This window comes from Mercenaria mercenaria, chromosome 4 (genome assembly GCF_021730395.1).
Source record: "Mercenaria mercenaria strain notata chromosome 4, MADL_Memer_1, whole genome shotgun sequence".
NCBI classification, from domain to species: Eukaryota; Metazoa; Mollusca; class Bivalvia; order Venerida; family Veneridae; genus Mercenaria; species Mercenaria mercenaria.
The window spans coordinates 99,736,284-99,763,221 of NC_069364.1; the positions used below are offsets into that span (position 1 = coordinate 99,736,284).

The 26,938-nt window shown below is 35.1% G+C and overlaps 2 protein-coding genes across 2 annotated transcripts in view; one reads left to right on the plus strand and one right to left on the minus strand.

Moving 5' to 3' along the window:
* The window catches only part of LOC123552557 (uncharacterized), a 39,721-nt gene extending 21,951 nt beyond the window's left edge, over positions 1-17,770 (plus strand). The window contains exons 9-19 of the mRNA XM_053542363.1: positions 6,307-6,520; positions 7,520-7,623; positions 8,255-8,322; positions 8,742-8,792; positions 9,119-9,217; positions 10,035-10,081; positions 12,552-12,687; positions 13,339-13,465; positions 14,020-14,115; positions 15,584-15,717; positions 16,200-17,770. Of these exons, the coding sequence (XP_053398338.1) occupies positions 6,307-6,520; positions 7,520-7,623; positions 8,255-8,322; positions 8,742-8,792; positions 9,119-9,217; positions 10,035-10,081; positions 12,552-12,687; positions 13,339-13,465; positions 14,020-14,115; positions 15,584-15,717; positions 16,200-16,437 (1,314 nt within the window). The 3' untranslated portion in view covers positions 16,438-17,770. The remainder of the gene's footprint in view (positions 1-6,306; positions 6,521-7,519; positions 7,624-8,254; positions 8,323-8,741; positions 8,793-9,118; positions 9,218-10,034; positions 10,082-12,551; positions 12,688-13,338; positions 13,466-14,019; positions 14,116-15,583; positions 15,718-16,199) is intronic.
* Positions 17,771-21,985: 4,215 nt separating this feature from the next.
* LOC123552559 (C1q-related factor-like) lies at positions 21,986-25,432 on the minus strand. Its single transcript, XM_053542030.1, has 2 exons — positions 25,076-25,432; positions 21,986-23,881 (listed from the first exon to the last, which is right to left on the minus strand). The coding sequence occupies exons 1-2, from the start codon at positions 25,176-25,178 to the stop codon at positions 23,454-23,456; spliced, it is 531 nt and encodes a 176-aa protein (XP_053398005.1). The 5' UTR covers positions 25,179-25,432; the 3' UTR covers positions 21,986-23,453.
* Between the last annotated feature and the right edge of the window lie 1,506 nt (positions 25,433-26,938).

A 26,938-nucleotide genomic window follows, 5' to 3' on the forward strand; every position in this document is an offset into this window, starting at 1 on the left:
TGCAAGTTGTTTTCTTTTTTTCAAATAAAATCTCTGTATGGCTGCAAAAGTCAAAATAGCAAATTTTGGCCCTTTAAAGGGCCGTAACTCTTGAACTCATGATGGGATCTGGCCAGTTTTCGAACAGAACCGAGATGTTATACCAATACAAGTCGTGTGCAAGTTTCATTAAAATCGATTGCAAAATGTGGTCTCTATCATATTCACAAGAAATTGTGGACGGACGACGACGCATGAAGGGCGGTCACAAAAGCTTATCATGTCACTACGTGACAGGTGAGCTAAAAACCAGAATAGTTATGATATATTTTTCAGTCCACAACCGAGTGTTGCTTAAGAAAATTGCTCACTCTCTCCCCTTCCACATCAACAACCTTCACCCATCAGTGAGTCCACCAGTGGCACGATGTGCACCTTTAAAATAGCCTGTGACCGACGACATCCTCAGGAGGCCATACTTTATGATGATGCAGGAGAAATTGCTTACGTCGTGTCGTGTTTTTTGACAATTCAAAGTGATCTAAACACCCCTGGTAGAGGGTTGTCCAAGAATATTAGTATTAAAGCACATGCTTTTAGAATTTGTTTTAAATTTTTTAGCTATGTTGTCAATTTTCATAGCTACTAACATTCTTCATGGAATAGATAATTAGATTTCTTTAAATAATTTGGTAGAGAAAATATATGCAAAGTTTAATCAATTCCACAAAATGGATTTACGGGAAATATCGTTCTAAAACATTGATAAAGAACAGACGACGGACAGACGACGAACGGTGAGTGATCACACTAGCTCTTCCAAACATTTGGTGAGCTTAAACGAAACCTAGTTACGGAGACTGTGGACTAAACATTGCTGAGACTGTGGACTAAACATTACAGAGACTGTGGACTAAACATTGCTGAGACTGTGGACTAAACATTGCTGAGAATGTGGACTAAACATTGCTGAGACTGTGGACTAAACATTGCGGAGACTGTGGACTAAACATTGCTGAGACTGTGGGCTAAACATTGCTGAGACTGTGGACTAAACATTGCTGAGACTGTGGACTAAACATTGCGGAGACTGTGGACTAAACATTGCTGAGACTGTGGACTAAACATTGCTGAGACTGTGGACTAAACATTGCTGAGACTGTGGACTAAACATTGCGGAGACTGTGACTAACATTGCTGAGACTGTGGCTAAACATTGCTGAGACTTGGACTAAACATTCTGAGACGTGGACTAAACATTGCGGAGACTGTGGACTAAACATTGCTGAGACTGTGGACTAAACATTGCTGAGACTGTGGACTAAACATTGCTGAGACTGTGGACTAAACATTGCTGAGACTGTGGACTAAACATTGCGGAGACTGTGGACTAAACATTGCTGAGACTGTGGACTAAACATTGCTGAGACTGTGGACTAAACATTGCTGAGACTGTGGGCTAAACATTGCTGAGACTGTGGACTAAACATTGCTGAGAATGTGGACTAAACATTGCTGAGACTGTGGACTAAACATTGCTGAGACTGTGGACTAAACATTGGACAAAGTTCACTTACATTCTACGTATCATGCGTTACAATTATTTTTATCAAACAGAAAAGTTACCGACTTCCCATTGGCACTCAAGGCGAATTTCATTTCATGAATGAAATCGACTTCTCCGCATTGTGATATTTTTCCAAAGCCCTAGCATTTTCTTATTCTATATTTGTCCAAATAACAAATCCTTTAATACCAGCGCCGATCCGGAAACATTCAACATGCAAATGATTGCATGAACTTAACCATACGAAACTGATTCGTCCTATTGGATTTTGATGGCTATCTGGTGATCGATTGGGAGTCAAGACAAGAAATCATTTGCTAGGCCTAAAGAACAATCCAGAAATGTATTTTGGTGCTATTGACTGAACCTTATTCATGAAGATATCCATTGTTTTTCTCAAGGTATAGATACTACTGTCAGGATTCATCTAATCCGTAACAGGCTATTTTTTGTAAACGGCGGATCAAGATATAAACTATACATTATTCCAAAAGTCTCCGAGGACTGTAGTAGCTTTTTTTTAAGTTTTAAGATATCTTTGATATTGTCAGTTTTATAGCCAAAAATAAATTATACTCGAGCAAAAACAATTTTACAGAGATTTTACATTGTTAACATGGAAATGTCGCTTGAATGCTAACTAACATATCCTGCAAGATTTATAAACAATCATTCATAAATAAAAGTCAAAATTTATTTTTGTAGAAAATATGGAAAACACACCTATCAAAATCGATTTTGGTGATAAATTCAAAACTTCAATTCAAACGTTCTTATACCTACCATTGCAGCTGTCTTATCAATTGTACTATTATTGTCTAATATTTAAAGAGAAATCATGAAAACTTTGTTTCGGAAAATGAGGACCAAACAGTAGTAGCACCAAAGACTCATCCTTCCCGACATAATATAGGTATCTCATAGAATTCAAGTTTGTGACTTAGTAATTTTCACTAATGGTCCATCCTTTTAGCAGCAAAGAAAATGTCTTCTTCTTTTTTTTTTGATACGCTGAAGTTGCAAATTTGCGAAACGTAATATAGACTGTGAAAATGTGTGAAATCTTTTGAATAGCATTGAAAATTAATGTTATTTTGATATGTAGTTTAAAACTGATTAAATTGCGTACATCCTGATTAAATGGTGCCATGTTTTACATTGAATTAGTATTTATTGTATTTAACAAATGGTGATAGAACACACAAACCGCGAGAGAGATGCTTGTTCACTTAATTATGTACTGTAGTAACTATTGTTCTCCGAACGAAACTAGTTTTACACGGGACAATTGCTACTTGTTAAAATACAAGTCATCAGAGCATGCTGAGCATTCTGTTTCCTGCATGTAGTAGTTGACCAAAATGCGATAAATTAGAAATACAGGTCGCAGGTTGAGTGGAATTACAGAATTTTATGTAGTCATTTCAATTGATAGGTACTTAATTTAACATAAGAATAGACAGAAACAAATGCGTAGAATGCTTCCTGTTCAACTTAACATTTTGTTTAAAAAGAAGTTAAAACAATTTTTTGTAACTAATATTTTCGCATATCATTCTTTTAGTAGAAATAAAGTAATATTGGCATCGCGGTCCGGAAAGAAGACATTTCCAAAGTGTTTCACTTAGTACTGTAGTAGTGAATAGCCTAATCACATATGTTCGCATAGTTTGAGATAATTCCGTCAATTATGTCCTATATATAATCCACTTCTCAATTTAAGAGATGTATTGAAGGAATTACAGAAAGCAACACTTTCCATTCTATATAGCATTCTATCGGATTCCCAAAACATTTTGTATTTCCCAAAAGTGTATGTAAAACAAACACTTCCTTGTGTAAGCTAAATATTGGTCACTTTTAAGAAACTTATTCGAAACTGGCTAGGCAAGTCCAGCCGGCATAAAATGACGATCTTCCATAGGTGTTTTTTCTTCCTTAGCAATACTAGTGGGTTTGGTTTGTGATGAAACTAAAGGCCTTGGGCGTAAATTTGTAAATTAATACCGCAGTATAATATCTTGTTAAATTAGGCTAACAAATAAACATTTTCAAGAGATAGTTTTTTATCTTTTACATATCTAGCATGCAACCTTACTTACGATGCTTTTTAAACAGGAACGAAAGTAGACATTCTTTTATAGGTTGTTAGATGATATAGAATGAGAGAAAAAAACAACATTTTGTATTGTGATGTCGTAAAATAACCTTTAAAAGAATATAAGACTGGGTAAAATACACCGACAGCTGTAAATCCTTGCAACCCTTTCTATAAGTACCATTAAAGTTTTGGAATGAGTAATAAAACAATTGTTGCCTTTTAGATTCGACCCGCCCCCGGTCCCAGGTCGGTAAACCTTTAATTATATCGACCTCACTAAAGCCATAAGTGTAACATATATTTTATTTAAAATAATATTAGACCTAATATATTCGCAGGAAAACCCAACGCCATGATATTTGCGAGCCCTTTAAAGAGGATAATTCGCTTTAACAATTAATCAAATATATAATCAAATAGCAGCTCGTAAGTCACTACAGGAATCAAAATGACGTTTACATAATGCATGAAAAATTCGTTAGCAATCTTTTGCGAGTCATATTTATAGAAGTATATAAAACAAATTGTCACGACGAACCCGAATGTGCTAATTAGAATGTCAGCTGAAAACAAAGGACTTCAAACAGTGTAATCTCCGTAACGGAGGCAATTCTTGCTTGTATTTAGTAATGGAAAAATGATTATATCACTAAATGGTAAGTGTTTATTATTTTTGATATATGCAACAAGCATGTGTATTTAGTGTTGTTAAAGATCTATCGTAGGCATATACTTACGACGGATATTTTCGTATATGCTTCCTATTTTACTTTTAATAAAAACTAATTTTTCCATCGTTAATTTTGTTTGTGATAGTAAAGTTGTCAGAATTTAGAAGAAACAAAATTGTGAGTCGACATGCTGAAAGGGACAATCTTGTTGAATTTTGTATATAAATGCAATGGTCGCAAAGATTCAAAGGTAAATTCGAAAGGCACGAAAAGCTGCACCTTGGTTCATATTTTGCTGAACTCTCACATTTTAATTAAACCATTTGTGTGCTATATATGTTAACATTACCGGACAGGTTTTTTTTTCTGTTCGATACATAAACAAATTGAATTTAGACTGTACCTTTGAACGGTTCTCACGCGGTGATATGTAAGTTCAAGTTTATACAGAAATTCTAAATCAGAAGTTTCTGGTTGCATGAAATATGACAAATATAATTAACTAGCTAACACATATAAATATAGTGGAATATTATATACCCTTCTAAAATGCGCTCATTTCATTGGTCAAAAGAGGTGCACGCGCGGGTCTGAAAAAAGCGATATTGACCCGCAAAAATGATAATGACTCTTCTGATATCACGTTTTCTTATATGTTTGAAATATAGGCCAGTCAAATGAGTTCATTTGAGATGGGCATATAATATAACAATTATTGACTTATGTTTCGGTCAATATGTGTGTTTACGGACCTGTAAAAATGATATTAACCTCGGACTGTGTCATCGGATACCTTATATATTTTTTACAGCTATAAGAAAATTATTGATGTAATACAAATGTATAAACTTGCATTGGAACATTTTTCTGTTAAAACTTGAAACAATGTATATTCGATCGGTACGATTGAAGTTCGTTCGATATGCATAAACATTCAATCATTCATAATTCATTCATGCACAAAATTTGGGGGTTTGTATTCGATAAATCAGTTGAAACACCTAACAATTTAAACAATTTTTAACATTGTACCTGCATTCCGCAAGTAAACTTTTAGATAATACCATGTCAGGAGTGGATTGCTGTAGGGCTAAAACGCCGCAATGTTTCAATTGGGGTATTTAATTAATCATCCTAAGTCACTGAAATAATATCAACGTCTGTACATATTGATAAGAATAAAATTCTACCATTTCCGATATATTCCCTGAACGGATTACTCCTCCCTACAGAGCTGATAAAAACGCTAACGAAAGTGGCAGCATTACCCTTAATGACTTCCCAATACCGGAATACACGACTTACACAGTAACTTGTACATTATGACGCTTATATTTACACAAAGAACTTGAATTTAAACAATGATACTGCATTGAATCATTTTCTATAAAACAGAAGTGAAAACAGATGAATAATTAACATTAACAAATTAAGCGTTCTACGAATCCAAACAAGATTATTACCGCCCCCTAATCTTTTAAAGGTCAAACCTATTAGTACAACAAAAGGATAATCAAATGAAACAAATATATAACGTGCATAAATATTTTCATAAACATCAGTGAACAGTTAAGATACGATGTAACATGTGAAGTCCGAAATGCCTATTTAAATCATTTTAAGTGAAACAATATGACCGAAACATAAGTCAACAACTGTATAATAATCCTCATTTTCGTGTTACAACTGAACTAAACCTCTACTTCGCGTTGTTCGTGCGTTCGTCGTATCGTATCGTTCATTCATTTTTGGGGGGATTACCATTTTACTGTCGGAAATTATGAAAACCAACAATGAAGATTCATATTATCGATTCTTGCAATCCAAATCAGAACTTCAGAGATATTATTCAGATGCATCATAATGCTATCTTAACCACGACATGTAAAGGCAATTTAATAGATATTATTTTTAAAGATTAATACAATAACGTGTCACGTACATCAGGTAAGAATTGAGAGAATGAACCATTGAATGACTCCATGAAGCAATTACCACACGGCACGATAAAACCAAGTAAACAGTGCCGGCATAACCCTTATGACTTCCCAATACCGCAATCACCGGCACTTACACCAGGTAAGACATTTACGGGTAAAACCCTTAATGACTTCCCAATACTTACACCAGGAAAGACATTTACCTGTTTTGCATATAGGCCTAATGACTTCCCACTTTCGCAGTCACCGGCACTTACACAAAGTAAAGACATTGACCAGTATTGCCATTAATGACTTCCCACTACTGTAATCAACGACACTTACACCAGATACGGCACAATCACCGGTATGGCTATCAATGACTTCCATACTATCTTTTTATGCATTTACCGGTATTATAATTGTTTTGATCTCTTTTTTCCTGCTCCTCTATCTAAAGCAGTCAGCACTGTGCTAAAGACCACATCCGCATTAAGGCCTCTACTATAAAACTTGGTTGAAAGAGCAACTTTTTTTCCGTTTAGCCATTTATAGTGTATTTCCCTTTGTTGAGAGACGACCTGTCAACAACAAAATACTTTTTTCATTTCACAAGGGCGGTCTTTACAGACACGTTTGGTGTTTTATTTTGGTCGCTTTTTAGACAAAACATTTGTTTAGGCGGGGAATGTCTATGTCATGGTATATAATTTGAATATTTAAACGACGAGAAGATGTGCAGCCAGACCACGACTAGAACATGGGACCTCGGAATACCGTTCTAATGCTTTACCGACTGAGCTACCTGGCCACCCACACCTTTTCCTCCTCGTTTTAATAATCAAGTCCTATGCCGTGATATACTCTCCCGCTATGTGAAATTCTTCCTCGAATTTCTAATGGGACAGAGAACAAGGTGAACTCACGGTCCCGTGGTGGGTTCCAAATGTCACAGGGTGAGAAAATTCACAGCCAGACCGGGACTCGAACCGGTGGCCTCGGTATACCGTTCTGATGCTCTACCTGCTGAGCTACCCGGCCGCCTGCACATTTTTTTCTGGTGTTAAAATTCAAGTCCTACACCGTGACAGCTATGGCCATCATGTCACTTGTTTACTTTTTTTCACGTCATAGATATAAGAAAATTGTTATCTCCCTATTAATATATTTATTGTATGTAATAAATTTTTGTAACAAAAAAACCTTCATTTGAAGAAAAGATTATTTTTTTTCAGTCTGTTATTACATTTTATAACTATGCTTGACGTTTTCAAATTTGCAGACACCTTTGCGACGACACCATGGTTTCCAAGAACAGTCAGTGACCTGGATCGTACAGCAAATCGTGTGCTCATGTACGGTACGGAGCTCGATGCTGACCATCCTGTAAGTCTGTAGTTTTTGTTGCTTTTTACATTGAACCATCTATCTTTTTACAGTAACTTACTTACCGTTCTGTTTTCCTAACAATAAAGCGCGAAATTATTTTTCTAATCTTTTTCTCCCCAATATTTTACATAATGTTGAGTAATATTTCTTGTTATATCTTTCCATTTTCTTCGTACTTTGAGTAACTTCTTATTATATTTTTCCATTCAAGCTGTGTACGTATCTTTCTTATTATTATACATTAACGTACACTGAGTATTTTCCTTGTTATAGCTTTCCATTGCTTTCTCTTATGTTTTCTTGTATTATCTACGTTGAGCAATTTTTCTTTTTATATATTTCCATTTTTTAAGTACGGTAAGAAATCCTTCTTGTTATACATTTTCATATTTACACACGTTTAGTCATGTTTTTTCTTCATTCTCCACTCAGAATAAAAGAATATATTACACCCATCTCTTAACCACCCCTAACCCGAAAACCATTTTCTTGCCAGTGTATAAAAGATAAAGTTTTTAAAAAGTTCTGACGGTATTTCTTAACCGGATCTACTGACATTTAAATAAAGTTTAATAATCTTCTCTTTTTTACATGATTTTGATACATTCTTGTATATATTCGTTTTCAGGGTTTTACAGACAAGGTATACAGACAAAGAAGACTTCATTTTGCTAACATTGCCATGAACTACAGACAGTAAGTTAACTAGTAAACGTCGCCGTGGACTGCAGAGACAGCTGATCTGTGACCATGCTAAAAGATATTTTTCTATTGAGTACTAGAAACCAATTAGTAAATGCTTATCTGAAAATGATATGCAAAAAAAAATACTCATTAGGGCACCCTTGCTGTCTAAATATTGTAGAGAGCAACCAGCTCAAGTTCAAGGTCAATCTCCTTAGATTAGACAGTTCTCTTCGTTTCTATTTCTTAAAGGGAAGTTGTCAATTACTTGTTAAGAGGTTAGACATTCGGGAGTAACCATGATTAAATAACTGATACGAAACAAAATTCACTATAGTGAGTATTATAGTCCATATTTGACGAGCAGTGACTACCAAAACATGGTATAAAACGTGTTTATTTCGACCTGTGTAACTCTTTACTTATTTCAGTGGAGATCCAATACCTAGGGTAGATTACACAGAGGAAGAGAGAAAAACATGGTGAGTCATAATTCGCTGGAAATGTTTAGGTGTAAGGGAAATACAGGGCGGTGTCTTTTAGTAACTCCTCTGATGCGCATTATTTACTGAAATCATCCTCATGTCATTCAGTATAAAACGACCATTTGTAGTGGATATGAAACTTGACTCTTTTAGAATTACCCAATCTTACCTACCTTTTAAGAAATTATATGATTATGAACTGCTAAATTACGGTAAATGCATGTTATATGAGGTATTTCTGATGTGCCATTTTTCCCGATCTTTTGTCACGAACATGAGTAAAATGAGAAAACGAGTTAATGAATTATTATCACTGATTTTAGGGGAACTGTATTTCGGGAGCTAACGAAATTATATCCGACACATGCATGCAGAGAATACCTAAGAAGCTGGCCATTGTTAAAGGAATTTTGCGGATACCGGTAAGTATTTAGAAAATACTTAGTAGTCTTAGTGTAAGCCAGTCCGTCTCCCCATAGTGTTTGCTTCCAGCAGTATAGATGTCAAAAGTTCGATCACACAGGTAATTCTAATATTAATCTTTAGCATGCTGGCGGCAAGCGGTTTTGTCTTTGCGGCCAATGCAGAGCAAATACGTGCAGGCTGCTCATGGGCTGCAATGTTCGTTATTCAGTCAGTCAATTTTTAGTGAATACCCCTTTGAATGATAAATGGTATTGCTCAAATAGAATGACGGACCAGTCCATTTTAGAAATGTAGCGTGGTACATGCCGACCACAGATATCTTGTATATAGCCACAATTCATCAATACTTGTATCATGTGTGAGCACCTCTCTATAATTGTTTCCTTTTAACAAGGTCAATATGAGAATTTACCGAACTGGGACTGTATTGACCGGGATGAAGCTTTTCCAGGTCGAGAAATCATCATATGGAGCGACCCAAAAGGCAGCAGTTGATTTATTTTTTAAAAATGGGAGTTGCTGATGGTTACCAACAGATTTAGTATTATAAATAGGTTATAGATCACTTATTTACATTGTAATAACATTAGGTTATGGCTTTCACTCCGCTACGCTCAGCTGCTGCATAATCTTGTAATGACATTAGGTTATGGCTTCCAATCCGCTACGCTCAGCTACTGCAAAACTTAAATAAGGTCAATAAATTATCTTTAACCTGTATCAATCATTTTCAGCGGCTTATGATAATTTTAAGCTTTAACGATTAACCTGAGTATATACTCATACCCTGACATTTTAACGTTTTACTTTCAGAGAAGACAACATTCCCCAGCTACAGGACGTTTCAGAATTTTTGAAAGGTATATTATCACATTATTATTAGCGGCATAGTTCAGACATCTCGAATGATCTGAAACATGTTTTCTTTTTGTGTATTTCTTGTAATTAGCATTCACGTCTCCTGGATCGACAGTAGGCAGTCTTTGAATGCGGAAATAGAATATGAATCATAACATCGATTTTTACTGCAGGAAAAGTCTCTGTTATTTTCCGCAACTTTTTTTTTGCTTTCGTCAACTTTTTTCTCTAAATGTAGATACATGTTTCATTTTATATCATTCTGTCATTTTGTATCAGTTCGTAACATTAATGTTTTAGTGTTTTTTGTTGTTGTTTTTTTAATATACAACAATGTATTGAATAATTTTATCTTATCATTAACCTTTAGCCTACTGGCGGCAAATAATTCTGCCTTTGCGACCAGTGCAGACCAAGATCAGCCTGGTCTGCACTGTTCACCATTCAGTCAGTATCTTTTTGGTAAGCACCCCTTTTAACAGTTAATGGTACTGTCAAAATTGAAAGATTGGCAAGCTCATCATTGAAAATTAGCAGGGTATTTTCCTTCGCCAGCTATTTGAATACCAGCATTTTAACTGAAATATTGACTTCATTCTCATAAAACTTTTATTAAGTCTTATACAGTAAGTTTAAGAGCAATATTTTTCTGTAAAACAAATGTAGCGTTCCGAATTTTAAAACATTCATGGGCAAGACTTTTACAAAATAAATACATGTTTTGCCATGACATTGGATGAATTGGACTAACTTAAAGCCGTAGATGTGAGCGATAGCTCTTATACATGAAAGAGGTTGTTTTCTACTATTTGTTTTTATGGTAGCGTACATGACAAAAGTAATGACGACAAAAGAGATGCTTATTCTAAAATACGCTAATTCGTGAGTAAATGCAGTTTTCTGTTACGTGACCAACAGCCCGGGTCAATAAGGGACGGGAGGATGGGATTTATGGTATCAGTTTATCTACTGTAACAAGAAACAATCGCCTTAAATTATATTCCGTATTAATAACCACAAATAAATGATGCAAATATCATAATGCCAACCTCGATCTCTTAATTTGAATAATATTTCCCTTTTAGCAGTATAATTTGGTAACATAGTAACTTAGCACGGACGTAATGCCACGTGAATCGATATATCATTAGATAATGTTAAACAATGCCATCTTTTATTTGCAGACGAAAACGAAAACGTCGCGATAAAACGTCCATTGTTTGAGAAACCTCACTTTTTCCCAATTTGACTTAATTAACATGATGATTTGTTTAGTTAGCGGGTCTGAATGTTTGACGACAAAAGCGCGTGTTACTCCGCGTGCTAAACACCGATCAATGAGAACAAATAATGATTTGGCGCGCACGGTCACATTGTTCCGCCGTTTAGTTTTTGACCGTCGTCAAGTGCAGCTCATGTACTTGTATAGGGAGCAATTCAGTCCAGTGTATTTTGGTACATTGTAGATGGGGAAATTCGTGTAAAGCAAAAAGGTCAAGTGCTTAGTTAGTCTATAAGATTATACAGTATTTATCTAGAAAAGCCAAAACCAAGTATCATGTCTAATATGACATAAATTTCCACTATAAGCTAATATTTTGACAAAACTTCTACACGACTAAATCTTGTACCTTGTACACTTTTCTTATCCTCTATTGAAATTAGTTGAGTAATGAGTATAACATTAGTATATTCATAATACTCTTTAAAAGGTTATTTTCAAGATAAGTTAGGAGATTTTGAAATATTTTATCATGGATCTTACAGTTTTCACGTTGTTTATTCGTTTGTTATTCCAGTCCGCTATCCAACGTTAAAACGCAATAATAGCATTGAAGTTATAGATTTAATAGAAGAAAAATAACCATCTCAGGGTATTAAAAATGATGGAACGGGTGGTGGAAGGGGTCTGGGAAGGGAAGGGAGAGGGGTGGATAAATAGGTGTGATTGGCAGTCATCAGACGGGCGGCCGCCACTTAGTCTGGGTAGAGAATACTATAATCCAACCCTTTTTCCCGTCCGGCGTGTATTTAAGTAGTTTTTTGGTTTCCCTTTAGTTATTTTAAGCTTGAAGTTTTTTTTGTTTCAGTTTTTTTTAAATAACAACTTTTTCATAATTTTATAATAACGCAATGATCAGAAAAGCAACACTTTAACTTAAGCCTGTTATTGTAAAGTCTTATTTCAAATTGAGAAAATAAGACATTTTCAAATCAACACAGTTGCCACTTGCAAAATCAATAACAATATAATAAAAACAAGTGTTACATATGGCAGTTTATTTGTGCAACATATTTTGCGATGCGAAACTTTAAAGTCATGTTTGTGCAGCCCGTATAACGATGATAGATTATAAAATATTGTACGTAATGCACGTTTTGTGATGAGAGACTTCTAAGTCGTGTATGTACTGCACGTCTAGCGATGCATGTTGGGCGATGATACACTTGAATCTTTTGTTATTTTCACAGCTCAGACAGGATTCACACTAAGACCAGTTGCTGGGTATCTTTCGTCACGTGACTTCCTGGCTGGATTAGCTTTCCGTGTGTTCCACTGTACACAGTACATACGTCACCAGTCTGACCCCTTGTACACACCGGAGCCGTAAGTAAATTTACATTTTACAATAGCATTTTTCAAATTTATCATGCATTTAGTTTGATATCAAATAAAGAGAAAGAGAATAACTTATATACAATAAATATCCGTCCTATTGCTTTTTTTTTAAATCTTTTTTAAAGATTTTATTAGCGTAACCAAAATGCTTGACATCGCGCAAGACTGGTTTCTTTTAGAGGCAATGAACATTTTAACTTTATGTTTCTGGAACAGTTACTAAATGTTTGCATGAAATAAACCAATAGAAGGTATTTGTTTGTTTCAGTGTAAAATTACTGTCTGTTATCAAGTAAACACTAGACGCAATATTTTCATGAAGGGCGTAGGCACGAATCTGGTGTTCACGAGTGAAAGAAAGATTGATACAACTTGTAAAACAAACACCTTGTCTTTTTGTCTTATAATTCTTGTTTAATCAAAATTTACCATTTTCGTAGCACCATAGCTATGACTCAAATGCATTTCATCTTTTTCACCTTGTAATTAACAAATTTATCTTATTAAAATATTTCAGTAATCTAAGTTCTTGTCATAAATGTATGAAATGGACTATATTAAACATCACTACAGAACAGAAATTTTCGAAGAAAGAAATAAAATGATGTAACGTGACGATGAACTTATTTTCTTCCCAAGGGATTGTTGCCACGAGTTGATGGGACACGTGCCTCTGTTCGCTGACCCAAGTTTCGCCCAGTTTTCTCAGGAGATCGGACTCGCGTCTCTCGGAGCGTCGGACGATGAAGTGGCAAAGCTGGCAACGGTACAACCTTTTTGAAATAAATAATCAACCCTGCAGAATAAAATTATCAGGTCATATTTAATGGTATAACAATATGATACGCAGGACGTATGTTTGCTTTGGTAGAAGATCGAAATCATTTTATTTAGAGGAGCACCACATGTATATTTTCACGAATGGTGCTTATAGTCAGGTCAAATACAAAACATGTATTTTATTGAGAAAAAAAACAACACATATATATGTCCATCGCCAAATAACTTTATGGCGGTTTACACATTTACAGTACTACAATAACAGAAATTTATATTACTTATGATAAAAGCAAAAATTAATGCACTTTTTCTTTCACATATTGCGACAGTTGTTAAGTAAAAATATATCCACGAGTAGTTTTAAGCTCCACAGAAAATCTCCAAAATAGATGTAGTAACATTATGTGGTATAGACAGAACCTGTTGAGGAACTTCTTCTTTGAACTGTTGGCTTGAGAAAACTTTCTTCTTGGAGCAATAACCCTAATATTAAATGACTCTATTGATGTATGTTTATGCGTCTTTTATCTCTATTTCCAGTGTTATTTTTTCTCGGTTGAGTTTGGACTGTGCAAACAGGACGGTGAATTGAGAGTTTATGGAGCTGGCCTCCTGTCCTCTATCAGCGAGCTCAAGGTATGAAATATCAAGTCAAATAGTCCTAGGACGGTGAATTTTCAACCTATGTCAATTTGCCAATTCTTTTTTTTAGTTTTATTCTGTTGATTGTGCTGAATTATTTTCTATCTGTTTACCCCAATATGTGTCAAAATGGTTTTTCGAAGAAAAATATGACATTTTCCTCAGATGAGACATGGTTTCGGGGCGGATCGGTAAAGTCATTGTCCCCAGTCCTCCTATTCATCCCCACAGCAAGTACAGCTAGGGGATCTAACTTGTGCCATGTGCAGTAACAATTTGTTTATGAATTTCAATCATTTTGTGCCCCCGCACACCTCATCTTAAAAGGGTTGCAAGGGTGATTCTTAGATATGACCTTGTCCACTCGTCTGTCCGTTTGTCAGACCGATATCTCCAAAAGTATTTGAGTTACAGCTCTGCTACATTGTAGGAATGGTATTTAGCCGGATTTTTTTTTATAGGATTTTATTAAGACTAGGCGTATAGGCCCTATACTTCATAAAAAAATATATAATACTACTTCAGTTTGCTTGCACCAAAAAATCTGAATGACAATTTACTGTCTTACAATGGTCAGAGAGGGGTAGACAGTGTTAAAGCATTAATGGGAAACGTGTGTCCTACAGACACATTTCCAATTCTCTCATAGTTTAGCCGACGCTCCGGGTAAAATTTGGTCATCGGCTTCTGCCGAGATATTTTAAGAAAAATTGCATGAGTATCGGTAGCAATCAGTAACAGATATTTTTCAATTTAAGGTAGTTCTGCACGTTTGTATCAAAATATCTTCAACAATGTAGAAGTTGATTCAACACTAACTTTTGAAAGCTACGTTATGTAATTAGATACAGATCTATTAGCTGATAAGAAGAAATAGGATCATGTGAAAATTTGTTAAACTGATGTGAAAATTTTGGATTTCAGAAAAGTTTTCAAAGGGAAATCTACGATGAAATCATAATTTTTATGACAATTTTGTGTATAGGAATATAAAAGCAACAAAGGTTCTATTTGGCAATTTATTCATTGTTTTGTTTGTTTGTTTTGGGTTTCGCACTGTTTTTTTCAACAGTATTTCAGTTATGTAACGGCGGGCAGTTGACCTACCCAGTGTTCCTGGATTCTGTACCAGTACAAACCTGTTCTCAGCAAGTAACTGCCCACTTCTCCACATGAATCAATCTATTCATTGCTCGAGTTAATCCGGAAATTATTCTGCGTTGTCCGGATAAATGACGTTACGCCAATCACCTCCAGTTTTTCAGTCAAACGTGCAGAACTACCTCAATAAAGACCAGTAACTAATAAAACAGATATATACTTATTGGTGCGTTCTAGCTAACTGTATATCCAGTGAAAGTAAGTAATGAACTTTATATAAGACTGAAGCAAAGAACCAATGATATTAACATAAATTTTATTTTGTCAGTCCTGATATTGATATTACCTTAAATGATTTTAGCATGCACTGACAGATGAGGCTGTCAAGAAGGCGTTTGATCCACTGACCACATGTCAACAGGAGTGTTTGGTGACCACTTTCCAAGATGTGTACTTCTACGCGGAAAGTTTTGAGGAAGCTAAAGAGCAGATGAGGTTAGGTTTACCATTTTAAAGTAACGTGATCTTAAAATGATTGCACGTGTTAAATAGGCTCATATTGTAAAATGTCGTTTTGTTAAGAAACAACATTCAAAACTCACAAAACAAATGAAACACGAATAAGTTTTGAAAATATTTCATTTATTTTTGTTTATCTGTTTTGAAGTTCTTCCGACATACAAAATTTAGCTTAAATGGCGACTTTCCAGACTTAATGCCAGAGGTACCCCATCGGGCATTATTTCACCTTAGGGCATGGGCATTGATGTAGTAAAATTGCTTTTCTGGAAGAAACTGTATTACACTTTTCTTACTTGACGACCGTGCTCGAACCCACAAAGTTGAGGGATAAGTGACTCGAAGTCGGCGACCTTTATCACTCGCCTACGTATGTAAGGTACTAGCAAATGTTACGAGAGAATTCTCCAACTGGGGTCTTCCTAATACGTTTAAACTTCGTATTTCATATTTTGCAGAAACTTTGCGAGTACCATAAAACGACCATTTGCAATCCGATTCAACCCCTACACACAGAGTGTCGATGTCCTTGACAACACGCGCTGTATTGGTTACCTAGTAAGCGAGGTCAAAGGTGAATTATGTATAGTTAGTGACGCACTTAGACGGGTTCAACTACTTGAAAAGGAGAAATCTAAAAGAAAGACTTTGGAGAAGCCAAAAGAAAATTCTATTGACGAAGAAGCACGTCATTAAAGATATGTAATAAGTAGGCCTGCCGCCAACGATCGCGTATCAGCTTGGCATAATGTGACTTTGTTCCGTGTCGGTGTTGAGGCACTTTGTTCTCATACATACAAAAATCATTCCAGCTGAACATAATATCATTTAATTTATTACACTACACAATATTTAAGCAATTTATAGTCTATTCTAACAGACTCTGTTCTATCTATATTATTACACAACAATGTTATCATTAACTTAGTGTGGTCGATATGAGTATTTATTATCAAATCTATATTTATAGCAATTTCCATTGGTTTTAACACAGTAATGTGGTTAAAAATCGTAATAACACTCGGGAGAAGCCAAAAGACATATCTACCCCAATTAGTGACGTCATAAAAATGTGATGACGTGTACACAATTTAAGACCAAAGCACTGGAGGACATACAAACTGCTCTAAACTATATTATATAATATTTAAACTTTGACTCATTGTTGCTATATTTTCTGACCCTTTGGGCTCATACAGTACACTCATTTTTGCTCTCTAGCCGGTGCTAGGGGTTGCGACGGATGTTGCATAGTCAGACCGAGACTGCTAGTATAATTCTTGGTTGTGGTTTATGCTTCCCAGATTTTATTGATTTGTCTGTTCTTAATTTATCCCCATTTATTACATGTACTAATAAAACAATTGCCGATCGGTCAGTATGCGGATTTATCCATATCTTTACAGGTCGATAAATCCTTATGTCGACCTCACTAAAGGGCAATAACTGTATATTGACCGACCTGGGTAAAGTGATATTGACCGAATAAATCATAAAACTCTATCCATAGAATCAACCTAAAATCAAATTAAATTTGTTACATCTATTCATTGTTATAACTTGTGTTCGGCGTCACTTAGTTATAACGTCACGTTGTTGCCCGATTACAAGTAAGTCATACGACAGTTCAGCATTAATCCCGTGGCAGTGTTTAGACCAATGGAAAGAACTATAAATATAGGTTCAAAAAAAAAGCAAAACAAATATACCTTATATGCACCGAATAAAACAGCTATACCACCGTTTGCTATTTTGCTAGTAAATGCATTTATTGAAAAATATAGGGGGCCTACATTTAGATTATCTAGATCAAGTTGTAATAGAACCTATAAAGATGTGTAAATGTTATCTTTTTTACCTGAAACTGGTTAAAATTTTACAGATACAAGATTTTCTTTTTTCGTTAGGATACAACAACGACGTTATTTTCTTTTTGTTGCCATTTCTTCCCCGTTAGTTTGTAAATACTAGTGATGGGCAAATCGGTTAGATTTGCCAACCGATTAATCGGCATAATCGGACAAGCCGACCGATTCCATTAATCGGATATAATTGGATAATCGGTTACTCTAGTTGCATATCTGTAAGTTCACCTCACACTGTATGTTTTATGTCATCACTTAAGAAATGAGCCACACACAGGCCCCATCTAACGCATCCTTATGGTATAGCATTTATATAGTAAGAAAAAAGAAAAGGTAGGACACTTCCGAATACCCATATTCTCTTGTTCATTAATATATGATCGATTTCAATAGAATAAAATTTAAACGTTAGTTGGAAATATTAATTTTAACAAATTTACCACAAAAAATGTTCAAATAAGTCCTATTATAGCTATAAAATCGATGTTTTACATTTTGAATCGAGTCCAACATTTGCTTTGCTCCGCTGTTTCCGGATCTACGGTGCGAATATCCTCTGCGATTTCATTGGTTAATAGGTATAGTTTGACAGATACCGGGAAAATCGATATACCTCGGCTGTATACCTTCATCATCATTACTTCAATAGAACTGAATGAAAAAATAGCGACAAACAATAATAAACAAAAATGTCAATTCAGTTAGAACAACTAAGGAGCGCTGCTAAGCGTGACCACAACATTATTACATCGGGCCAAGCCGGTACAGAATATAAATTTTTCGATTTATTTTCACGAAAATTTATACCTTCGATATCGAAGGTTTATTTTTGACCACCGCAATAGGGACCACAAATTCACTCCGTTGCAAACCGGATGTATACAAGCAGGGAAGATGTAGAAATCTGAAGTTCGTGGAAAATCGCTTATTTCTTTAAAAATACTGTAGTGATAAAGGTTAAACTTATGCCGTAGGTTTATTACAATAATATCAATTAATTAAGTGTATCGTTTGAACCGTACGTTCTATATTAGCTTCAAATCAGATTTGGTGTTTCGGAAGTGTCCTACCTTTTCTTTTCTTACTATATAATGCTATACCATAAGGATACCGTTAGATGGGGCCTATGGAGCCACACAGACATCAAATATCCTATTTCTATTGTATCCCTTCATAAACATAAGTAAGTTAACAGCAAAAAAGTAAACTTCAAATCAGGTACTGGTCACAATTTCACCAGAGACTCTTATCCAGTGATATATTGTGTTATTAAATTAAAATCATATGGAGCAAAAACGTATTAACGATTTATTAATTCTTAATAATGACTGGAATGATTTCAATCCCACAAAATCAAAAATTGAAAATACCTTTGCTAATATCCTTGCGTAATTCTTACAGCATGCTATGCATACTGCCATACTATGGTCAAGAGTTTAGGTTGATGGTTTTTCCGGCTTTATTTTGTAAAAGCCATATATCTATATCTATATCTAATCTGGGTGATCACAGATAAACTCAATTTCTTTCGAGATTTTGGAGGAAGCCATTTTTACGTAGAGTAGTTTCCCTTGGCGTAATTGCCCCAAAGAACAGTAAAGACCAGAAAGAAAAAGGTCAGAAACAACTAAATTATCCGTTTGGGGTTCCAAGTAATTAGTCGGTCAGGGAAAAGTGAAGTCGACGATCGCGCTCATGAATGCAACGCCGACGATTATTCGATTGTCGCCGATTGTCGGCCCGTCACTAGTAAATACTTTACATTTGGTGTATTTTTGTGACTTTTCAAAATGGGGTAAGTCGTAAAATTAAAATACAGTTACATATTATTAAAATTTTAGAATGTTATCAACAGAATATTGTTGTAAGCCAAAGTATTTTCAATAACTTTGAAGATATTGGCAAAAGAGCAGTTAGTGAGTAAGCTCCCCTGCTCAGCACATCCAGATACTGTATATCCAGAGAAAAGTTACAATGGGTTACGGCCTCCACAGAGATAGAATTGTAAATATTTTATCGGTATATTTTGAATCAATATGTTGCAATATATTTATTTACCACTTAAAAACAACACAAAATGCGTTTAATTAATTAATTAATTAGTTAAATTGTACAAAGAGTCTTTGAACTCGTCGCTGTTAGAACAATAAATCGTGCGGTGCGCGTGAATCAATCGCTTTGTAATTGTAAATATGTACGAGGAGACCCTTTGGTGACACACTTTGAATTTATTCTTGTAATAATTTACATACATGTATGTGCACAGATGATTTCGTTATGGTTAACTGTTCGTACATTGTGTTTTGAATACGTGTGATTGCAAAACTAGAAGATTTACTGTCATTTTGCCCTTATATAAAGGGTGTACGTGTAATTGTATGAAATAGAAACCTGATACTAGTATATGCTTTTACTCGTAAAAGATAGATATGTATATAATTTATGTTTTGAATGATATATGTTTACAATTATTTAACTGTTACTTGTACTTTAGTTTCGTTGATGGTGGAGGATAGGGTTGAGAATAACTGTTACTTGCCTGTGATAACTGTTGTACTTCAGACCAAATAAAATATTATAATCATGTTTTTAATGACAGGATAAAAACTAACAAATTCACATTTTGTCTTTGACGCTTCATAAGATTGTAAGTTGCACTTATTCTGTCCGTGGTTAAGTAACCTCGTAGCAAGTTACATGAAGTTAGGGGTCGGGTTCAAGTTGGCAGGCTGTGTGATCTTATGCAGTCAGGATCGAAGATGTTCTGCCTAAATGTTTGTCTATCAACACATTGTAACGATTCGTCTTGTAGACCCGAGACTTACAACAGGTGACTTTAAAGGGGCATGCATCCAGATTTTCTAGTGAGACTTTGGCTGGATTAGATTGTTATAAAATTTGCTGATTTAATCTGATTTCTTAATGTGTCCCTTTAAAACTTTGTTTTCAGTTATAGAAGTCAACATGGTGCATTAAACTGATATTACAGTTTACAATTTCTTCTGTTTCAAAATCGTATGTCTGTTTTAGAAGAAAGTGTGTATATATTGGCAATTATGAATCTGTTAGTTATTGGGCATAAAGATAGAAAACAAGAAAAGTCGTTTGTTTATTTATTTTTCACTGGTTAAGAGTTAGCTGTTCTTTTAGTTTATACCAGGACTTTCCACATTTTTTTTCAAGTTTGATAGAGATTTTTAATCTTAAAGAAACTGAAATTAAGTTTATTGGCTCGAGTTTGATCAACAATGACGTTTTAACATGCTCCTTGGAGATCAGTGTGGAGACCATTGCCATTGGTCAATTTCAAAACTGAGCAGAGAGTCGACCAATCAGATACCGGAGTGTTGAGTCTGTTCCTTTCAAGTCAACTTGCCAGATATCTTTCCAAGTTAAGTGACATGTAGCAGTTTTGTATGTGGATCATCAATATGATGGATAGAGATTATTAGGTTGCTGTCTTGTATATTTAAATTTATTAGACGCGTCGAAGAAAATGTAAAAGTCGCGGCTCTATAATTGAAAAACGGCGATAAATTTCTTATTTCTGAACGAAATATGTAAGTGCTGGTACTTATGAAAAATTGTTTTTAAAACTCTTTATGCGGAAAGCAAAATAGTTAAAACAATGAAAAAATCTATTCGGAAATACGTTTACTTAGAGGTATAAGGCTTCAGTTATTTTATCCTGTGTTCGTGTATGTGTAAACCCTGACGAATAACGCACACATAGAATCAAACCCCTTTAATGAACACATTTTCTGTCTAGCCAAGTTATTTCACGGAAATTTCCAGTGATTTATTTAGCTAGTACACCTTTTTTCCAGTGATTTATTTAGCTAGTACACCTTTTTTCCAGTGATTTTTTAGCTCGTACACCTTTTTTTCCAGTGATTTATTTAGCTAGTACACCTTTTTCCAATGATTATTTAGCTAGTACACCTTTTTTCCAGTGATTTATTTAGCTAGTACACCTTTTTCCAATGATTTATTTAGCTAGCTAGTACACCTTTTTCCAATGATTTATTTAGCTAGTACACCTTTTTTCCAGTGATTTATTTAGCTAGTACACCTTTTTCACCCTTGTAAAGCTGACGCCTCAGTTTGTAGAAAATCTTTCGTTACCAATTCAAATAAGATTCAGAAGGCTTTGCCGCCAGTTTAAGGAGGTCAGTTGTAATCATAGAATATCATTATTAGAGTATGTACATGTATATATGCAGAGAAAGGCAGACTATCGCTTTATATCTTAAAAACGACGATATATTTAAAAAAATATATATTATGCATTGCAATCGGAATATAACACTTAATTTTGTTCGCTTTATCATTGTGCAGCCAAGTACGTTAGGAGTCATGAATTCCATATATTTTATTTATAATATCGCTTGTAACGTAGTATAGTGGCCTGGCCGATGCACCTAAAGTTTGTCTTCAAAACACAACACCATTATGACAGTTCTAACATTTTTATTTCCTACGAAGAGCAATATGCACAGTTACTTATAAATGTTCAGTCGAATTTCAACGATATAATCAATGTTCAGTTAGTCTTTTAAAACAGTTATGTTGACAACTCTGTTAATACAATTTCTTATCTATAAATATATTTTAACCTAGGTTTTAACAATGCTTATTGAGTTTCAGCTCATCAGAGCGGGACCATGTTCCCTAGCTCGTCACCTGGGCTGCTCCCTCCCTCAGATCACAGTGTATATTGAGTTTATGTAGGATAATACAGGAAAACATTGCAGACACATTTTTAAACTTCCGTCAACTTAGTAATTAAAGTTAGATAATTCACTGATGTTTTACACCCTGAAGCTACTGCAGATTTGACAGGTTTTGTCTGACTTTGTTAATTAATTTTTTGTGTGTAATTTCAAATCTTAAACTTCTGAAAGAAATACTCAAAAATAAAATACAAAATTTAGCCATTACACTACACGCTCCAACGATGCAAAATGCAGTAAGAAGAAATACGATGTGATGTCTAAGATCTGCAGCGTTTCTCGGATATATAACGAAAGTGTTTCTTGAAAATAAATTGCACACCGCATTTTCGCATATAATAAATAATACAACCTGTTTGGATTCATGATCTAAGGCATACTCTATATGACAGCTTGAAGTGATTCTGTGGATGATGAATGGGGTGCCATGTTATCTCACTAAACGAAAAATTTATGTGCTTGTTAACACTGAACGTAACTTAGAAATATAGGAACGCAAAACAGATATACAAGGAACAATCAAAGTGTAAATATTTTCCTTAATGAAAAAAATTGAACGTATACAACCTATTGGTAGGTACAATTCTAAAGCAATTGTGCATAAAATGATATAAAAGTAATACATTCTCGTCAATAATTAAAACAATTCCGCGCCCTCTTCAATCAAATCTTCATGTAAGTGAAAATGACAGTGTATTACTACTGTACAGTATTGCAGACGTAACATTTCACTTTTGGGTTCCGTGAACAATAAATTATGTTAATCATACGTTTTCTTGCGATTTTCACCAGCGAAATATACACCCTCCTCCTTCTTTCGATCATTGATTTGACTTAAAATGCGTTGCTTGTCCATTATATTTCGTAAACTTCCGGCTAAGTTTGGTAACAATCATACACCGTGTTACAGTGATGTTTTGTCAAAAGTTGTCCTGTGTAAAAACTGCTTCTTTTTCTCCCGATAAATGTAGTTCCAATAGGCCAAAGTTTTTGCATAATGAATATGAATTTCTCTAACGTCTTTCATATTTTCAGTTAGAATGTCTTTACACGGCAATGTTTTGAAAGGAAATAAGACAGGTTAAACATCTCAAACAGGTGCATCCACGGCCATTTACTTATGAATTAACACTCCAGAAAATGTATTCCAGTAATTATACGAAGTTGAATCGTACTCCGACAAGATGTCTGATGAAGTTGATCCCATTAGACACTTCAGCCAAACTTTCTGTCTGGCTTCCAGCACCATAATGGCATTTGCCGAGTGACAAGCAGTGGAACCATCCTCGTAGAATCTCCCGTACGCTTGGATTTCGCTATCCCTTATAATGTCATAATAGAAAGTATAACCACCGTTCACACACAGATGAATAGTAAACACGTATGTACCGCCCACTGGTGCTGTGAATATGCCAGTAACGTTATCATAGGCGTCGCCATGGTTCGCCATGGTCTTAGAAAAGACGACAGTTTGACCTGTTTCAAGGCTGAGGTCATTTAGTTGGCGGGCATTGAAGGATACTGCAGGAGTCAGCAACGTATCTGAAGGAAAAAATGAAAATTCTATATAATTTGTGTATATTATATACCCGTGTTTTCGGTCCAAAAAAAAATAAATATTTTTTGGTCAAGATTTAGATGTAGGAACCCCTGCACAAGTTACACAAACATCATGTTATTGTCTATTTTGTTATGAATAATATCATAAACATCTAGAAGACATTTGTTTGTTTCAGTGTAATATCGAAATATATGTTTTTCACTGAGTGAACACCATATGCAACATTTTCACGAGTGGCGCACCCATGGCTGAAAATGTTAATTATTATTGTGTTCACGAGTGAAACATATACCGATCTTACACTGGGACAAATACAGTCTACCTACGATATTATTCATAACAAAACAGACAATAGCAATAACTTTAAGATCTATTTCTACTTTATATATTTTTACTGGTTGTAACTAAATTTTGCCAATTTTACCCGCAATGTCACGAGCAGAGCTTCATAACGTCTCAATGTCATGTTATCGGGGAAAACTAGTTCTTTGAAGTTTCTAGACTATTTTATGTGGAGCGTACATCTTTATGTCCTGGTTGGTATTTATACATCTATATATTTACTGACGTATATTTTGCAAAGAATTTCCGATATTTTTGTATTCATATTCTTTCGCATTCAAATGTAGTTCCGTACCAGTGAAAAATAAAACAAAAGATATTTTCACTGCTATGAAACAGTGAAATACCAATTTCTTTTCACTGATTTATTCCAGTATTTCACTGAAAAACATCAAATTAAAGGTCCAATACTAAGGAAAGTGAACATTTTAATTTCTTTTAAAAAGCACAGAAACTATTTCATTTTATTGGAAAATGAAAGTTGGTATGTAGAAATTCGAAATAAATCGCAGTATATGTACAATTATTTTTCTATGAAGTATGAAGAAAGTTATAAAGACCTGGGGGGTTATTCTGTCGATTCATTGAAATTTCAACATAATACACATACATTTCTTTGAGTTCCAAAGACCTTCTGTAAATTTTGACCTGCCAATCTTCATTATTTAGTGTCTTGCAGAAGTCTATGCACTGGCTATGAAAAAAATTGCCAACTCACTTTCCCTTAGTAATGGACCTTTAATGTCTATATTTGCTTGATATTTCATTTCTCTAAAACAAAAATAAAATTTTCGTTTCACGCCAACGTATAAAAAATTTTTGCCACTCCTTACCTTTTATCCTTTTTGATTCGTCCATGAGCTTCGTTTTAAGGTCATTAAAATCCCTCCTGAAATTTATGCCTTCGGATTTTAGTGCAGTTAGTTTCCTTAACATTTTTATCTGTTTCTAAAACTTGTCTGTTTGTGTTAGTTATCATTTTTTCAATCGCTTCAACTTTCACATCTAACCGAATCATTTTATCCAAAAGTTGATCCTCGTAGTGGAATCGAGAGCAGTGCGGTTCCTCAGTATTCATTCTATTTACAAGAAGCAAACAAACAATCAAAGTTGACAACAGCATCGTTTCAGGAACTTTTCTCTAAACGTCTTTTCCTAGATCAGTGTCTGTATGTAATGGTAACTTGTACGATATGATATCCCAGAGAAACGTAGAAATCGTACGGGTGGCACGCAATATCAGCTGCCCGCCATTACGTCTGCTCTCCTGCAGCCTCAGCTGGTGTCAGATTTTATTTATCTGCGTCATGATATAGAGTTAAAATATTTCAAACCTGTCATTTTAAATGAAAATAAGAGATAAGAATAAATTTTTAGTCAGAGGAGAAGCCTAAAAGCTTTTGATAAGATAATATTCACATAACTACTTGCAAAACATTGAAGTTTAAATTTCTCTCAGCATCAGTTGAGCGCAATAAAAAAACAAAAAACAAAAACAAAACTAAAAAACAAAAAACAACTAAAGACTTATTTTTGTTTTGTTGGGTAAAGCCCCCATCACACCAAACTAGTTCTCAAAACGTTCCAGCCCACCCTAAAATATTGTAAAACGGGCTGCGATCTGGCTAGAACGTTTGAAATTTGGCAGGAAAATATCCATAACGCGATCATAGTTAGTTCTTAAACAGTTCTCGATACGTCCACTGCGTCTTTATCCCGTCTGAAGTACGTTTATAGTAAGTTCATTTCGGAAAAAAATGCCCGTTCACCTCATGTGAACACCGTTTGTAGGCAGTCCAAGTCCGTCTGTAGTCAGATTAAAGAAGTATGTAACTAGTCCTACTTCGTTTTGAGTACGCCGAAATACGTTCTAAGTAGTTGTTAACTCGACCAACTCGTTCACAGACAGTTTAACTCGTTCTGGTTACGTCCTTATCTCTCCCTAGTACGTTCAGAACGTAAATTGCAATCACGTTCTGGCCCGATGGCTATTAAAAGCCATCACGTTTCGCCCAGTTCTCATTCTCGTTTGTCTCTTCAACCTCTCAAGACACAAAAAACTACAACAATAGGCAAGTATCAATATGACTCCAAAGAAAAGTGAAGACAGACAGACAGGGTGTAAAGTGTTAAAGCAGCAAAAGACCAATGCCGATACAGTCTCCTGAGTCAGTCTCTGAACGTGAAAGTCGAGAGGATGAGTGTCGTAATATATTCCCTGCACCTTCTGACGACTCTGTCTCCAAGTCCGAGGATGAAGGAGGACAGAGTCCGAAACCAAAAGGCATAAACTTGGCTAAACATTGTGCCCAAATCTTGAACCTGTACGACAACGGCATGTATTTATACCCTAACTTGTGTAATTATACTGCAGACGGGATCGACGTTGTAGGAACTGTGAATAAACGTACTAAAGGTACTAAAAACGTGCGGAGCGTACTGAGAACGTATTGTAAACTCTTAGAACTGTTTTGAAACGTATTGCAAACTTAGCATTTTATTTTGATCGTATTCAGACGGAATAACGACGCACTAAGGATGTAATGCGGTCGAGTTAAGTCTTTCTGTGAACGGGTTAAACGAGCTAGAAACGGATCCGGTCGGTGTGCACACGTACTTAAATTGACCCCCGATCGCATTACGTCATACCACGTCTCTAGTACGATCGAAGTACGGCGGTTCAGTTCTTAGTACGT